The 17899-nt window shown below is 38.2% G+C and overlaps 1 protein-coding gene across 5 annotated transcripts in view; it reads right to left on the bottom strand.

Moving 5' to 3' along the window:
- SCAPER (S-phase cyclin A associated protein in the ER) overlaps positions 1 to 17899 on the bottom strand; it is a 333543-nt gene that overhangs the window by 213984 nt on the left and 101660 nt on the right. For all 5 annotated transcript variants that reach the window (XM_017870307.1, XM_017870315.1, XM_017870326.1 and 2 more), the window contains exons 6-8: positions 10273 to 10373; positions 5947 to 6063; positions 953 to 1113 (exon numbers count right to left, since the gene is read on the bottom strand). In XM_017870307.1, the coding sequence (XP_017725796.1) occupies positions 953 to 1113; positions 5947 to 6063; positions 10273 to 10373 (379 nt within the window). The remainder of the gene's footprint in view (positions 1 to 952; positions 1114 to 5946; positions 6064 to 10272; positions 10374 to 17899) is intronic.

Consider the following 17899-nt stretch of genomic DNA (forward strand, 5'->3'; position numbering starts at 1 on the left):
AACTTGGAATCAACCCAAATGTCCATCAGTGACAGACTGGATTGAGAAAATGTGGCACATATACACCATGGAATACCATGCAGCCATAAAAAAGGATGAGTTCGTGTCCTTTGTAGGGACATGGATGTAGCTGGAAACCATCATTCTCAGCAAACTATCACAAGAACAGAAGACCAAACACCGCATGTTCTCACTCATAGGTGGGAACTGAACAATGAGATCACTTGGACACAGGAAGGGGAACATCACACACCAGGGCCTATTGTGGGGAGGGGGAAGAGGGGAGGGATAACATTAGGAGATATACCTAATGTAAATGACGAGTTAATGGGTGCAGCACACCAACATGGCACATGTATACATATATAATAAACCTGCATGTTGTGCACATGTACCCTAGAACTTAAAGTATAATAATAAAAAATAAATAAATAATTATTATTATGGGATAAAATTGTTCCAGGTGGGCCCTCATAATAATCCCTCTTCTAATTATTTGTATTCCTTAATTATTCTGATGGTATAGAAAATGGATGTGTGAGCAAAGATAAACACAGAATATTATTTTGCAGTACAAAATAGCAATCAAGTATTAAACAGCTGAAGCAGTAACACGCTACTTAAAAGTGAATTCTGCCTAGACTAAACTATCCTTTTTTATTCCTACCTGAAGTCAAAAGAATTCTAAAGGATCTTATAAGGAATAAACAAAAGACCTCATTCTCCTTAAAGTTTACACATGGCAAACCTGAAACTAGAATGATCTCCATAAGCTATCTATAGTGCTGAAAAGTAGTTTTGCTCAGCTTTTAAGATAATTTTATGTGTTAATTATGGTAAATTAATATCACATGTTGTACAAAAAGATAAATAGGACCAATTTTAAACAAAATAAATATCTCTATATATTCACCTATTTGCTACACAAAATGGCTAATTCAAAGTCACTTGCCATTTTTACGTGAGGCCTTCTGCACTGTCATTGGTGGGCAAGACTGGGCGGGTGTTATGTCTGAAGAAGCAGTAGAGCCTGTATGATGAGCCTTTACCTTGTCAGCCCAACTGACACCTGTGGGAGCCAGACGAGGAGCTGGCACTGTGCCAGTTGAACCTCTATGGAGAAAAGTAAACACATTTAATAAATTAAATAAAAAGAAAAACTTCTGAATGCTAAATGTATTTAAAATTTAAATTATGCATATGAATATCCACATTTATAGAATAATAATCTGCCATGGCAATTTAAGGTAACTATATTTATACATTTATCTTGATCTAATACTTCATTAATTTTATATAGTATAACATATGGGAATAAACAGAAAAGAATAAAGATAAAAGCCTTCGTTGTTTAAAAGAAAAATTCACTTAAATGAGGAAGCTTTTAAAAAATTATGCATGGGTACCTTAAAGTTTTTATTTTCACTTACGTGTTTTAATAATACAAATATTGGCCAGGCGCAGTCGCTCACACCTGTAGTCCCAGCACCCTGGGAGGCCAAGGCAGGTGGATCACTTGAGGCCAAGAGTTCAAAACTAGCCTGGCCAATGTGGTGAAATTCGGTCTCTATTAAAAATACAAAAATTAGCTGGGCACGGTGGTGTGCACCTGTAACCCCAGCTACTCAAGAGACTGAGGCATGAGAATTGCTTGAGCCCAGGAGGCGGAGGTTGTAGTGAGCCAAGATTATGCCACTGCACTCCAGCCTGGGAGACAGAGTGAGACTCCAAAAAAAAGAAGAAAAAGATATAAATATGCATTTATTTGTCAATCTTGATAAAGACACTACTAAAATAGGCTTTTTCTTTGTGTACCTTTCTTACATGATCCACAAGCCTGATGCCTCACTGACAACATCTAAATTTGGTTCCTTTAAAGTGGAGTGAAAATTCAGTGATGTCTATTACATAATTTAATGCACAATTCTCCTTAACCTTAATAATATTTTCCCCAAATTTTTATAGTTGTCCTGTCTACTCCTTATTTGACAGCAACTTTAGCAGTTCCCTTTATCAAAGTTTCCAAAAATTTATCTTAGTTTTCACAACAACAATGACTCTTTTTACACTCATATTTTAATGGTCTACTTAATATTTAAATTATGAGTTAAAATAATGAAAACAATTCACATAAGCCAAGTTTGGTAACTAACAACACATTTGAAGTAAATATATAACTCAACCAGCAGGAGCAGAAGTGAGTAGATGTACAAAATGTAGCCTATAAGCCAAAATTGTTCCTCAAGCTGAAAGACACAGTATGTTCTACAATGATAATGAAGACTGAATTAACCCAATGACACAGTTACGTGGAGATCAATATAAGAACTTTTACCACACATGAATTAATGGCTTTGAGGGTTAAAATAAACCATACACTATACAGTACTCTGAACCACACACCAATGAAATGCATTACAGGGCAAGTATCCTTAAAATGGTGCTTGAATATATAAATATTTGTTTTCATTTGCATATCTTTTCCCTACTCCACTTTGGTTCAACTATTAAATGGTCCCAAAGCCCATCAACCTTTAAAGGCAATACTATCTAATAACTTAACAAAGGAACTTGAAAGCAAAAGTTAGATTCTATTAAATAAACACTTCATCAGCTTTTACTAAGTGCCATACAGTGCTAGGCACTTAGAATAGAGAGATACAGCAGTAATCTTGCCTCAAAGAAGGTCCTAGTGTAAGCACAAAAAAATAGACATTAAAAGAAAAAGTATAAGACACTGCAAAAACAATAAAACTGTATCCAAGGTTGAGCAGTACAAGAGGTGAAAGCTATTAACTGTAACATGAAGTTAGGAGATAAAAAGCAGTCAAGAAAGGTCAGGTTTTAACAGAGAAAAGAAAATGTCAGTTTTAACAGAGAAAAGAAAACATCAAGCAAACTACTTACCAACCCTTCCATTAAACATCAGATGTTAACATTCACTCTAAAGGAGTCCAAAACAACTTAGTCTTAAAAACAATTTTTTTGTTTGTGCAAAACAAATGTGACAATTGTTTAAAATAATACAACTACTAGAGGTTGAAATACCATTTGAGGCAAACAAAGAGCTGACCAAAAAACTTAAAAGGAAAAGCTCAAGAATGAGACATCCATGAGGGACTTTGAAAAGTTCTAGCAAATTCCTGAAAATCAAGGCCACACACATATGCAGGATGTGTGCATATCTACAAAATACTTGAGAGGACCCTAATCTCTCACCTATGACTGGCCTTGAGAATCTAAGAAAGGAGGAACTGACAAGCAAAGGCAGAGTTATAAACTGCCAGAGCATTCAAAGTATGTCCCAATAGACACACAGAACTAGGTGAGAACTAAGAGATTTATTGGCTCAAGGTATTTAAGGAAACCTCTGTCAAATCATCAGCTGATGTTGACAAAACATACTGCTGAATAGTTGCATGCAACATACATCAACGTACACTCATACTGTATGTACCCATGAAACAAAGTGAACAGATGTCACAGAATGAGTTAAGTGCAGCACTAAACTAACAGTAACAACAGCAGTCACAGTTACAGTCCTGGAGAGGGTAGCTATCTGATCTCCAAAGCTGTCACATTTTATCATTTAAAATGCTTACTTTTCTGCCAAAAAAAAAAAAAAATCAGAAGATGTGCCAATAAACAGGAAAGTCTGGCCCATTCACAAGAAGAGCAGCAACAGGAAGCCCAGACACTGGACTTACTACACAAAGACTTGAAATCAACTATTAACTACATTTAAAGAACATCAAAGTGGCCAGGTGCAGTAGCTTGTACCTGTAATCCCAGCACGTTGGGAGCCCAAGAAGGATGGATCACTTGAGGCCAGAATTCGAGACCAGCCTAGCCAACATGGCAAAACCGTGTCTCTACTAAATACACAAAAATTAGCTGTGCACGGTGGCATGCGCCTACAATTCCAGCTACTCAGGAGGCTGAGGCACGAGAATCGTTTGAACTCAAGAAGTGGACGTTTCAGTGAGCCAAGATCACATCACTCTACTCCAGCCTGGGCAACAGAGTGAGACTACGTCTCAAAAAAAAAAAAAAAAAACAAAGAAGAAGAAAAAGAAAAAGGAACAGATCCTCAAAGACCTAATGGGATAGCATCAAGAGTACAAACAAGTGTATAGTGGAATTTTCAAAGGAGAGACGAGAGAGAAAGGGGCAGGAAAAAAAACATTTAAAGGAATAATGGGCAAAAACTCCCCAAATTTGATTTAAAACATTAAATACATATCCAAGAGACTCAACACACTTCAAGTATGATAATCTCAGAAAGCCACACTTAGATATATCATAGTCAGAGGATCAAAAGCCAAAGACAGACAATCTTGAAAGAATCAAGAGAGAAGTGATGGATCACATTCAAGGATTCTCAATAACAGCTGATTTCTCATAAGAAACTATAGTAGCCAGAAGGCAGTAAGGAAACATAAAGTGCTGAAAGAAAGGATTGTTAACCAAGAATTCTACATACTACAAAACTACCCTTCAAAAACTGAAAGATAAATTAAGACAGACACTGAGAAAATCTGTTACTAACAGACCTGCCCAACAAGAAATACTAAAGGGAGTCCAGGCTCAAACAAAAGGACAATAGATAGTAACTCGAATCCATATGAAGAAATGAAGACTCCAGTAAAGGACGAGAAAAGAAAACCATACAGGTAACCACAAAAGACAATATAAATGTAGTTTTTCTTTGTAACTCTTGTGTTCTCCTATCTGATTAAGAGATAACGGCATAAAACAGTAATTTTTAAACTGTGTTGAGCTTGTAATATATAAATAATGTAATTTGTATGACAATAACACAATGTATGACATATATTAATATATAGATCTATTGCAAAGGAAATTGTTAATTCATATTATAAAATATTTGGCATGAAATATGTGAGTTTTAATCTTTGAATTACTATTTATGATTGAATATATTACATGTCCTAAAAGCTAAACTATAATCTCCTGGATTTTTTTTGTTTTGTTTTTGAGATGGAGTCTCACTCTGTTGCCCAGGCTGGAGTGCAGTGGTGTGATCTTGGCTCACTGCAGCCTCCACGCCCCTGCCCCCAAGCAGCTGGGATTACAGGCACGTGCCATGACACCGGCTAATTTTTATATTTTTAGTAGAGATGGGATTTCGCCATTTTTGCCAGGCTGGTCTCGAACTCCTGACCTCAAGTGATCCTCCCACCTGGGCTTCCCAAAGTGCTGGGATTACAGGTGTTTTTACTTTTTATTTAGACAATTTCAAACATATCCACAATGCAGGGAGACAGGTCCCTTGGTAAACCCAGCTCTTCCCTCTCTGGCTTGCAATTTTCAGAAAAAAATGTACCAAGAATGCAACATCTTGAAATAAGAAAGAACTGACCACAACAGCTCAGGCTTTGTCCTTATCCCTGTAGAAGAGGACGTCCTGCAACCCTTGCACTCAGTAACCTAAGTGACATCGGTGTATAAAATCCAGAGCAGGGTGCTTTTGGGGTCTTTCGGCTGTGGTAATAAATGCAGCTCATACAAATGAAACTCCATTCCCCTAGTTAGCTTTCCTGAGTCCCGGGGGACTATGTTGCCATGGATCCTAGGCTTCTGTTGATTCTTGCTGCCTATCTATGAGTAACAACGTTGCTTTACCTGACTTGTGCAAGTCAGCGTATGACTCACCAAACTCCTCCTGTGGCAACTGGGCTTATGCAAAATCTTCCATCAGATCTAGGAACCTTAGCAGAAATTGATGAAATGTTTAGAATCCTCCCCTGGGATTGCTAACCAACACACAGTGTTCCCCTCCTAAGTGTCAGAACCTGTATACAGTATTCTGCGTAACATATACATGGATATTTTTGTAATAGAATATCAGAATCATAATACTGTAACTAAGAAAATAATTTACTGTAATGCAAGTCTTAGTAGTTTTTTCTTCGTTCATCTCACCCAAAATTTAAGCTTCGTCGAGCATTTGATGTTACATTTATTCTATCTGTTGATGGACTTGGAATCACATGGCGTCCCGGAGACATCTTCTTTACTTCCCATGCCAGTGATGTTGGTCTGCCAATTCAATATATAAACTAGATTAAATTAACAGAGAAAAGGGAGAAACAATCTTTTCTCTTAGTTGTTAGAGGGTGAAAAAATAATCCTACTTTTCAACAACAAAAAAAATCACAACATGTGCAAATTTTCCCCTAGAGCACTGATGACCAGAAAGTTATCATACTACCAGTGAGAAATCATAGTTGATAAATGGTTCAGGATTTTCTATCAACTGCAGCACAGCAACACTACTCCAATTACCTCAAAAAGGTCATGGAGTTACAGGGATACGAGATACATTACTTATGATTTATAAGCTTCCACATGCCCAGCTAAAAAAATATTTAAAAGGCAATGATACTACTTCAATCTACTTGTCTCTGATGTCCTGGAGAGTTTGTGAAACACGTATCAAGAGAAAGAATATGGTAAGGGTTAAAGGAAGAGTAGGAAAATATAAAATGTCCTTCCTCTATCTCCGAATCACTCATGAGAGTAGGATTTCACTGCTCTTTGCTGGGAAAGCTAAGAAAGATTTCACTGCTCTTTGCTGGGAAAGCTAAGACATGTAACTTAACGTCTACTCCTCCTTCATTGGCCCCACAACCAATTGGGTTACAGGATGCATAACATGCCCTCAATCAGATCCCCATAACTCCCATGGGTATCCCTGTGTCTTACTCTCCATTTCCTTTCAATCTTGCCAACTGTTGATATCTGCTTTTAAAAATTTCACTGGCAAATGGTATTGCATTGTCTTTGTGTTTTAAATTATATGTTTACTATCATTACTAGTGAAACTGAACTTTTTAACCAACCATCTGAATTTCTTCATTTGGGATTCACATGTTGGTATCTTTCCCTCATTTTTTCCACTGGGATTGGAACCGTTTTCTGATTAATTTGAAATAGTTTACTACTACTCTTATGGCTACAAATCCATTGGCATTGGTGATACAACTATTTTGCCTTTAATTTTTCCTCTGTATTTGGAAACATTTGTTTTCTTCCTATTTAATCAGTGTATCAATATTTTTCTTTGTAGTCTGCCTTTGTCTTACAAAGTCCTCATTTGCAAAACAAATACATAAATATTTACCTATATATTTTTTTCTTTAAACATATACAACTACAGGTTTTACATTTAAATCTCAAGGCTAGCCAAAATAAATTTTGATGCATGATTTGAAGAATGCAAGATGGATAATGCCATCTATAGAGCATTTTAAGACTGCTTTCCATATATAGATGCTGTCTCATGAGGCAACGAAGAGAAATGCTGATAACTGGCAAAAGTAAAAGGGATGCTTCAGCCGGGCATGGTGGCCCATTCCTGTAATCCCAGAACTTTGGGAGGCCAAGGAGGACAGATCACTTGAGGTCAGGAGTTTGAGCCCAGCCTAGCCAACAGGGTGAAACCCTGTGTCTACTAAAAATACAAAAATTAGCTGGGTGTGGTGGCGGGTGCCTGTAATCCCAGCTACTTGGGAAGCTGAGGCTTAAAAGTGGAAGGTGGAAGTTGCAGTGAGCCAAGATGGCACCACTGCACTCCAGCCTGGGTTACAGAGTAAGACTGTCTCCAAGGGAAAAAAAAAAAGGATGCCTCAGGTGTATTTTTGAACCACAGTGCCAAGAGAGGAATGGTAACCACTCTGTTAAGCTTGGGTTTGGCTTATGTATCTTTCCCAATACAATCCTCAACACAGCCACTAATAGGTAATCGAATTTTGCAGGCACAAAAAGAATCTATTTTTTTAATGCATTGTTGATTACATTATAGACCTTCTTTGGATACAATAAACAAACTCAATCAAGTTAAATTTAAAAAATGAAAAGAAAAAGAAAATAAAGATTTATTGTAAGGATATAAACTGTACAAGGTCAAAGACATCCAAAAGTTGGGGGAGACTAGAATCAGGGCTAGTGAGGATTAGAGACCGTATAGGCTCTCAAGGGCCACATAATTTCTGTTTCTCTCTGTAAATCTATGCCCTTCTTTTCCCCCAACCTGTTTTACTCTGCTTGTTGTCACAAGCGACAATATAACCATAAGTCCCAAATCAGCATGATGATCTCTTAGCTTGGTTCAACCCAGTGAAAGAATGAAACCCAAGATCCAATCACCTATTACCAAGGGTAAGGGTAAAATTGCTTAGTATAAACAAAGACATTTACGCCTGACCCACCCAGGGACTGTGGATGAAGGAGGCACTAAAAAACTATCAAAAATTTTACTGTGAGAAACAAAAATGTTAAAAGGATCAACCTATCTTAGTTTCCCTAGATTTGGTTTCCCAGGAATCCAGCCCTTCTGGATTTCTGTCTTGGAATTCCTTTACCCTATTGGTTCTGCCTGCCTACTGTAGGGCTGACACATTAGAATGAGACAAAAGATGCCTTTTTTACTGGATAGTTTCACCCACTAAGATTGAACCAAGATTAAATCCAAGGTAAAGAGGCAGGATAGGCCTGTTCACTCTGGGGGAGGGAAAAAAAAAAAGCAGCCTTGTAGCTCCATGTGACTTGGCAAGTTTACCAGAGTTTAGGAATTACTGAGATGTCTAAACTAAACTGCTCTTTTGCCTTTGTACATAACCAAAATAATACTAAGTCCATCTGGTTATCTATCTCTGGAGTATCTAATATTCCTTACTGTTACTACCTTAATCTAAATAGCCATCGTCTCTAAACTACATTGCTGTATCTCAACCTTCCCACATGGCAGCCAAAATGATCTTTTAAAAACATACATCTGATATGTCAATTCCCTACTTTAAAACCCTTTATTGGCTCAAAGTCAAATCTAAATCCCTTATTATTTCTACAGAGCTCTACACAATGTGGTCCTAGCCTAGCTCTCTAGGCTCATCTCATGCTACTCTCCCCTTGTTCTTTTCACTCCTGCCCTACTAAATTCCTTGATTACACTGTGCTCCCTTCCACTTCAAAGACATCACACATGCTGTTAGCATTATCTCAAATTACTCTTTTCTCTTTGTCTAACTAACTCCTATTTAATAATTCTGTCTCAATTTAAATGTCACCTCCTCAGGGAAGCCTTCCTGGCTGGACTTAGCAAACTGGTTAAGGGTGCTTTTTCTCATAGTCATAGAGAAAGCTGTATTTCTTCTTGATGACACTTGGCACATTTATACTTACTTAACATCAGTCTTTCCTATTAGAAATGCACTTAGTCCATCCAGGCTGCTACAACAAAATACCTTATGACTGGGTAATTTATAAACAACAATAAGAAATTTGTTTCTCATAGTTCTGGATGCTGGGAAGTACAAAATCAAGGTGACAGCAGATTCAATGTCTGATATGAACCCTGTTCCTTATAAAGATCATCTTTTAGCTGTGTCCTCACATGGTGGAGGGGTAACAGTTCCCACTTCTTTTATATGTCACTAATCCCATTCATTAATCCCATTCATGAGGACTCCACCTTCCCGACTTAACTACCTCCTAAAGCCCCCACCTCTTAATACTATCACATTGGTGATTAAATTTCAACATATGAATTTTGGGAAGGCACATTCAGGCCATAGCATGTACTACATACTTCATGAGGGCAGGGACTGCATCTGTCCTCTTGACCACAACAGTCACAGAGCTTGGCACACAGCACTCAGATACTATGTGGTGATTCCAAATGAATCTTTCTAAAGGAGCGTTGATCCCGTATTATTCCCCTAATCAAAAATCATCAATTTTCCTCATTGCCTAATACATTAAGAAGAAATACTGTATCTTTCCTTACTACTTTGACTTCGCACATGGCCTACACTTACACAGCTGTTTAAATTTATTCCCTTCACTGAAATGGCCAACCAGCTGGTAAAATCCATCCCATCCTTGAGACACTTCGGCATCCTCCTGAAATCTTCCCTGATCTACCCTCCAAAATACATTTGTCCTTCTCTGAAGAACCATAATAGTCTTTTGTACTAAGTTCTATTTTTATCACACTCAGGCTATAGATTCCATGAGTAGTAAATGTGCCACATTCAACAAATCTCTGTACTGAATAAAGTGATAATACCCAATTAATACCCGCTGATAAATATCCAATAAATATGTTATTTAATTGAATGAGAAATGCAGCACCTTTTAGATTTTTACAAGTTTCAAGTCAATATGAGGTTAACTTTATTGTCAGTTTCAATGATTGCTATTGAAACTGCTGGATGATAGGAATATTGAGACCAGAGAGCTCATTACCTGCTTTGAGCATCTGTCTTCTCTAGCTTTTCCTGAAGCTGAATCCAGTCAATCAATGCTTTGAAATCTCTTACATAGTTATCCAGCATCATTAGCACCTCCTAAAAGAAACGAACAAAAAAAAAAACATTAAATTCCACTCTGAGACTAAAACTTTAAAGAAAAAAAAGAGTGACCTTAAGAATTAGTAGTTTTACATTATACTGTTCAATGAAAAGCTGCATAAGTTACTGATATAGGTTTTTTTTTTTCATTCTGTTTGGTAAGATAATAAGAAATATAACAGGTTGAAAGTCTAAAGACCAAGAAATGATATTCATGTTCCTTCTCAAAACCTCCCCCAATAGCCATCCTTTCAACCTTTTTATAATGAATTTTAATATACAGAAAAGTACACTAAACATAAATCCGGCTGCACACTTGCAGTCCCAGTCACTCCAGAGGCTGAGGCAGGAGAAATGCTTAAGCCCAGAGGTTCAAGACCAGCCTGGGCAAGATAATAAGATGCCATCTTTAAAGAATAATAATAATATTAAAATTAGCAATGTTTTCAAGGTTCGACCATCTGGTAGCATATATCAGTACTTCATTTCTTTTTATGGCTGAATGACTGCATGAATATAGTATATTTGTTTATTCATTTATCAGTTAATATTTGGGTTGTTACTACTTTTGTTTATTATGAAAACTGCTGTTATAAAAATTTGTATCCAGGTTTTTCTGTGAACATGTTTTCAATTCTCTTGGCTATATACCTAGAAGTGGATTTGCTGAGTCATATGATAACTCTTAACTACCAAACTTTTTTCCACAGCTGCTGCATCATTTTACATTCCCAGCAGCAATTTATGAGAGTTCCATATTCTTCACATCCTTGCCAAAACTTGCTGCTTTCTGACTTTTTTATTCTAGTCATCCTGAGTGTGAAGTGCTATCATTGAGAGTTATGTGCATTTCTCTGATGACTAATAACTTTGTGCCTCTTTTCATGTACATTAGACATTTGTTTACCTTTTTTTTTTTTGAGACAGAGTCTTGCTGTGTCACTCAGGCTGGAATGCAGTGGCGCGCTCTCTCAGCATCTCGGCTCCCTGCAACCTCCACCTCCCAGGTTCAAGCGATTCTCCTGCCTCAGCCTCCCAAGTAGCTGGGATTACAGGCACATGCCACCACACCTGGCTAATTTTTTGTATTTTTAGTAGAGACGGGGTTTCACTGTGTTAGCCAGGATGGTCTCGATCTCCTGATCTCGTGATCCACCTGCTTCAGCCTCCCAAAGTGCTGGGATTACAGGTGTGAGAGCCACTGCACCCAGACGACATTTGTATATCTTAAAAGAAATGTCTATTCAACTCCTTTGCCCTTTTTTACTGAGTTATTTGTCCTTTTTACTGTTGAGCTGTAAAGTTCTTTATACATTCTAGATATTAGACCTTCATCAACCATATGGTTGACAAACATCTTGTCCCATTATGTGGGTAATTTTTCCATTTGATAGTATCTTTTGACACACAAAAGTTTTTAATTTTGATGAAGCTCAATTTATTTTTTCTCTGGCTTTGGGTGTCATAGTCCGAGGTCACAAAGATTTGTATGTTTTCTTCAAAGAGTGTTATATTTTCAGTTCTTACATTTAGGCTTTAAACTGTATTCAGTTAATTTTTGTATACAGTATGAGGTAAAAATCCAAATTCGTTTGTTGCATACAGATATCCAGGTGTCCTAACACCATTGTTGAAAATACTATTCTTTCCCCCATCAAATGGTTCTGGCACTCATGTCAAAAATCAAATTCATACACAGATGTATGAATTTATTCCAAGGATTTAAAATCTATTTCATTGATCCATGTATCTATCCTACTGCCAGTATCACAGAATTTGATTATTGTGGTTTTGTACTAAGTTTTAAATTCAGGGGGTCTAGGTCCTCAAACTTTGTTCTTTTCCGAGACTATTTTGGCTATCCTATATACTTGCATCCCCGTATGAATTTAAGATCCACTTGTTCATTTCTGCCAAAAAGGGGGAAGGGAGCAATTGGAATGTTCATAGGTATTGCATTGAATCTGGGTATCACTTTGGGAAATACAGCCATCTTAACACTATGAAGTCTTCTGTTCATGAATTTTGAATATGTTTTCCTTTAATTAGGTTTCTCTTATTTCTTACAATGATTTTTCATAGTTTCTTTCAATTATATTTTATAGTTTGTGTGTACATCTTATACTACTTTAAATTTATGCCTAAATATTTTATTGTTTTTGATGTTATTTTAATGTAACTGCTTTCTTAATTTCGTTTTGGATTGTTTACTCCCAGTGTATAAAATACAACTGATTTTGAGTGTCCATCTTGTATCCTGTAATTTTGCTAAACTTGTTTATTAGCTCTAATAATTGGGGGGCAGGTGTCTTTTAGGGTTCTTTATATATAGAATCATGTCATCTGTAAGTACAGTTTTACTTCTTCCTTTCCATCTAGATGTTTTCTATTATGTTTTCTTGTCTAATTGCCCTGCCTAGAACCTTTCGTACAATATTGAGTGTAAGTGGCAAGAAAAGACATCACTGTCTTGTTCCTGATCTTAGATGGGAAAGCTTTCAGTCTTTCACCATTAAGCATGACATTAACTGTGGATTTTTCATAGATACTCTTTATCAGATTAAGGAATTTCCCTATTGAATGTTTTTGTCATGAAATGGTACTGGCTTTTGTCAAATGCCTTTTCTCTACCAGCTGAGATAATCTGTGATCTTTTTCCATTCATTCTATTAATATATTCTATTACGTTTATTGATTTTCACATGCTCAACCACTCTTACCTTCCTGTACTAAATCCCACTGGGTCATGATGTTATAGACCTTTTCATGTACTGCTACATTTGGTTTGCTATTATTTTGTTGATAATTTTTATGTCTGTATTTGTAAAAAATATTGCTTAACTAACATTATTTTTAACTTCAGTGTTTAGAAGAATTCACTGGAAAATCACTAAAGTTGGAATTATTTGGGGATGGGTATTTTAATTATAAACTCAGTTAATAGTTACAAAGTGACATAGGTTTTCAATTTCTTATGTCCGTTTTATTGTTTTTCTAAGAATTAATACTTTTTGTGTAAACTTTCATTGTACAAAAGGAATCCCAGTTCTCCCACTGTATGTGGTCCAACTTCACAAACAGCATCCCAACTTCTATGATTCCAAACAGAGAATTTTAGATACCCAAATCACCTAGCTGACAGCAGAAGGGTCTCAGTATTCTGAGTCTCCGGGGATCACAGAGAATAAAGAGGTGATTTTCAACGGGTGTGTGAGCCCTTCCAGCAGCTACCTCCCTGGGCACAGGAAAGAGAAAACGGGCCAAAACTACTAGCCCCCAGTTTCTCCACAGAAAGGGTTTGTCTGCATACTTTTCCAGCTGCAGCCTGAGGGTCTGGGCTTAAAACTAGCCTGCATCTGGAAGCCAGTGGAGCAGGTAAACAATAGACCTCCAGAAGCCTCAAGGGGCTTATGGGTACCTCCTGCCCCCTCTCCTCTTCATCCCCTCCCCCACCCCCAGCCTTGCTCCAGCAATAAAACTAGGTCTGCAGATTTTTCCTGGAAGGAGTTTGCATGTACATGGCATGCTCCAAATTTTACAGCTCCCACCCAAAGGACTGGCTCCTAAATCACCTAGCCCTGGGAGTTGAGGCTCTGCATTTGTGAATCTCCCTAAATTACAAAGAGCAAAGAGCTGTTTTTTAAACAGTTAGAGTTCCAGCAGATAGCTTCCCAAGGTCAGCACTGAGCTAAAAAGCAAAAACTCCTGACTCCCAGTTTCTCCCTAAAGGAGACTGACTACATACCTAAAGTCCTGACTTCTCCAGCTGCTACCTGTAGATCAGGCCATTACTTAGCCTCCATCTGGGAACTGAAACTGCAGGAAATTAGCAGTCTTCTGGGACCATAAATATGCATGTGGGGACTATCCACAACTTCACCTGCTGGCATGCTCCAGAGATAAAGCCAAGTCTCCAGTTAACCTGCCTATCTCCAAGAGAAGATAGATTAGGCATCTGCCAGGCCCCTGGGAGCAACAAAGTACAAAGCAATGGGTCAAAAGACTGTGCAGTCCAAACAAGAATATGGCATCACTGCAGATCCTCTCCCCAGCTTAAACAAAATGAGAGAAAAACTCCAGCTCCTAGCTTCTCCCTGAGAAATGAGAAACTGGAACACACATTTAATACCCCAAATTTTCCAGCTGGATCTTGAGATGGGTTTCTAACTTGCTTGTCTCAGGATACTAACAGGACTTGGCATACCCTAATCTGGGGGCCACTAAGAACAAAGACTGCAGTTTAGATCAGCACAAAGGTTTGAGAGGCACCTAGAATAACTAGCTGAACTGACAGGTAAGATCCATCTCCTACCCAAGGCCAGTATGACAAGACTAGGAAAGGCAGTTGCCTTACCTAATGCACAGAAACAAACACTAAGGGTCAAAGAAAACGAAGAAACAAGTATAAAAGTTCCAAACAAAACAGTAAGATAAACCTCCAGAAACTGATCCTAATTAACTGCCAATATGTGACTTATCACATAGAGAACTCAAAAGAACAGTCATAAAGAAGTTCATCAAGGTCTGAAGGAGTAATGCATAAAACTAGCTAAAACTTTCTGCCAAGAGACAGAAAATACAAAAAGTACCAAACAGAAATCATATAGCTGAAGAACATAATACCCAACTGAAAATTTTAATATGGGGTTAAAGGGCAGACTAGATTAAGCAGAAGAATGATCAGGAACTCTAAGACAGGTCATCAGAAATCATTTAAGATGAGAAACAAAAGGAAAAAATGAAAAAGAGTAAAGAAAGCTAAAGGGACTTACAGAGCAGCATCAAGCAGAACTAAATATGCATTATTGGAATTAGAAAAGAAGAAGAGAAAGTGACAGAAGGCTTATTCAAAGTAATGATGGTTGAAAACTTCCCAAACCTGAACTAGAAATCAAAATCCAGAAAGCCCAAGTAACAAACTAGATGAATCCAGAGATATCTACACTGAGACACATTATAATCAAATTGTCAAAAGTTAAAGGCAAAGACAGAATTATGAAAGCAGTAAAACAAAAGTTACTTATTACACACACAGGGGCCCCCATAACACTATCAGTAGATTTTTAGCAGAAACTTTGCAACCCATAAAGGCTGAAATGATAAATTCAAAGTACTGAACAAAAAAGAAAGTGTCAACCAAAAAAATATACCCAGAAAATCTGTCCTTCAAAAATAAATTAGTGATAAAGACTTTCAAAGACCAAAAAAAGCTGAGGGAGTTAATCACTACTATACCGGATTTACGAGAAAAGCTAAAAAGGTTGTTCACATTGAAATAAAAATAAACTAAACACCAACATGAAAGCATAAGTAAGATATTCACTGGAAAACAAAATATATAAAGAATAAAAGAATATTTTATGACTATAACAGTGGTGGGCATATCAATTATAATACTATTATAAAAGATAAGAGATAAAAGTATTAAAAATATTTATAACTAAATTTAAATTATGCTAATGGACACAATATAAATAATTATAAATGGTGACATCAATACTATTTATAATGCAGGAGGAAGAGACATAAAAGGGGTGACTTCTTGAATGCAAGGGAAGTCAAGGTGTTACCAGCTTAAAATAGACCGTCATAACAACAAAATATTTTACACAGACTGGGGCGGTTCCCAGATGGCCGAATAGGCACAGCTCCAGGCTATAGCTCCCAGCGTGAGCAACACAGAAGACAGACGATTTCTGCATTTCCAACTGAGTTACCAGGTTCATCTCACTGGGGCGTGTTGGATAGTGAGTGCAGGACAGTGGGTGCAGCCCACCGAGCGACAGCCAAACAGGGCAAGGCATAGCCTCACCTAGGAAACGCAAGGGGTAAGGGAATTCCCTTTCCTAGCCAAGGGAAACCGTGACACACAGCACCTGGAAAATTGGGTCACTCCCACCCTAATACTGTGCTTTTCCAAGGGTCTTACCAAACAGCACACCAGGAGATTATATTCTGCGCCTGGCTCCGAGGGTCCCACACCCACGGGGCCTCCCTCATTGCTAGCACAGCACTCTGAGATCTAACTGCAGGGTGGCAGCAAGGCTGGTGGAGGGGCGCCTGCCACTGCTGAGGCTTGAGTAGGTAAACAAAGCAGCCAGGAAGCTCAAACTGGGTGCAGCCCACTGCAGCTCAAGGAAGCCTGCCTGCCTCTGTAGACTCCACCTCTGGGGACAGGACATAGCCAAACAAAAGGCAGCAGAAACTTCTACAGATTTAAATGTCCCTGTCTGACAGCTTTGAAGAGAGTAGTGGTTCTCCCAGCACGGAGTTTGAGATCTGAGAACAGACAGACTGCCTCCTCAAGTGGGTCCCTGACCCCCAAGTAGCCTAATGGGGAGGCACTCTCCAGTAGGGGCGGACTGACACATCACACGGCCAGGTACCCCTCTGAGACAAAGCTTCCAGAGGAACTATTAGGCAGCAACATTGGCTGTTCAGCAATATTCACTCCTCTGCAGCCCCTGCTGCTGATACCCAGGCAAACAGGGTCTGGAGTGGATCTCAAGCAAACTCCAGCAGACCTGCAGCTGAGGGTCCTGACTGTTAGAAGGAAAACTAATAAACAAACAGGACATCCACACCAAAAGCCCATCTGTACGTCATCATCATCAAAGACCAAAGGTAGATAAAACCACAAAGATGGGGAAAAAACAGCAGAAAAGCTAAAATTCTAAAAATCAGAGCGCCTCTCCCCCTCCAAAGGAACACAGTGCCTCGCCAGCAACGGAACAAAGCTGGACAGAGAATGACTTTGATGAGTTGACAGAGAATAAGGCTTCAGACAATTAGACTTCTCCAAGCTAAAGGAGGAAGTTCAACCCCATCATAAAGAAGATAAAAACCCTGAAAAAGGATTAGATGAATGGCTAACTAGATAACCAATGTAGAGAAGTCATTAAATGACCTGATAGAGCTGAAAACCATGGCATGAGAACTACGTGACAAATGCACAAGCTTCAGTAACCGATTCAATCAACTGGAAGAAAGGGTATCAGTGATCGAAGATCAAATGAATGAAATGATGTGAGAAGAGAAGTTCAGAAAAAAAAGAGTAAAAAGAAACGAACACAGCCTCCAAGAAATATGGGACTACGTGAAAAGACCAAATCTATGTCTGACTGGTATACCTGAAAGTGACAAGGAGAATGGAACCAAGTTGGAAAACACTCTGCAGGATATTATCCAGGAGAACTTCCCCAACCTAGCAAAGCAAGCCAACATTCAAATTCAGGAAATACAGAGACCACAACAAAGATATTCCTCAAGAAGAGAAACCCCAAGACATATAATTGTCAGATTCACCAAGGTTGAAATGAAGGAAAAAATGTTAAGGGCAGCCAGAGATAAAAGTCGGGTTACCCACAAAGGGAAGCCCATCAGACTAACAGCAGACCTCTCGGCAGAAACTCTACAAGCCAGAAGAGAGTGGGGGCCAATATTCAACATTCTTAAAGAAAAGAATTTTCAACCCAGAATTTCATATCCAGCCAAACTAAGTTTCATAAGTGAAGGAGAAATAA

The sequence above is a fragment of the Rhinopithecus bieti genome, unplaced genomic scaffold, assembly GCF_001698545.2.
Source record: "Rhinopithecus bieti isolate Rb0 unplaced genomic scaffold, ASM169854v2 scaffold_662, whole genome shotgun sequence".
Taxonomy (NCBI): Eukaryota; Metazoa; Chordata; class Mammalia; order Primates; family Cercopithecidae; genus Rhinopithecus; species Rhinopithecus bieti.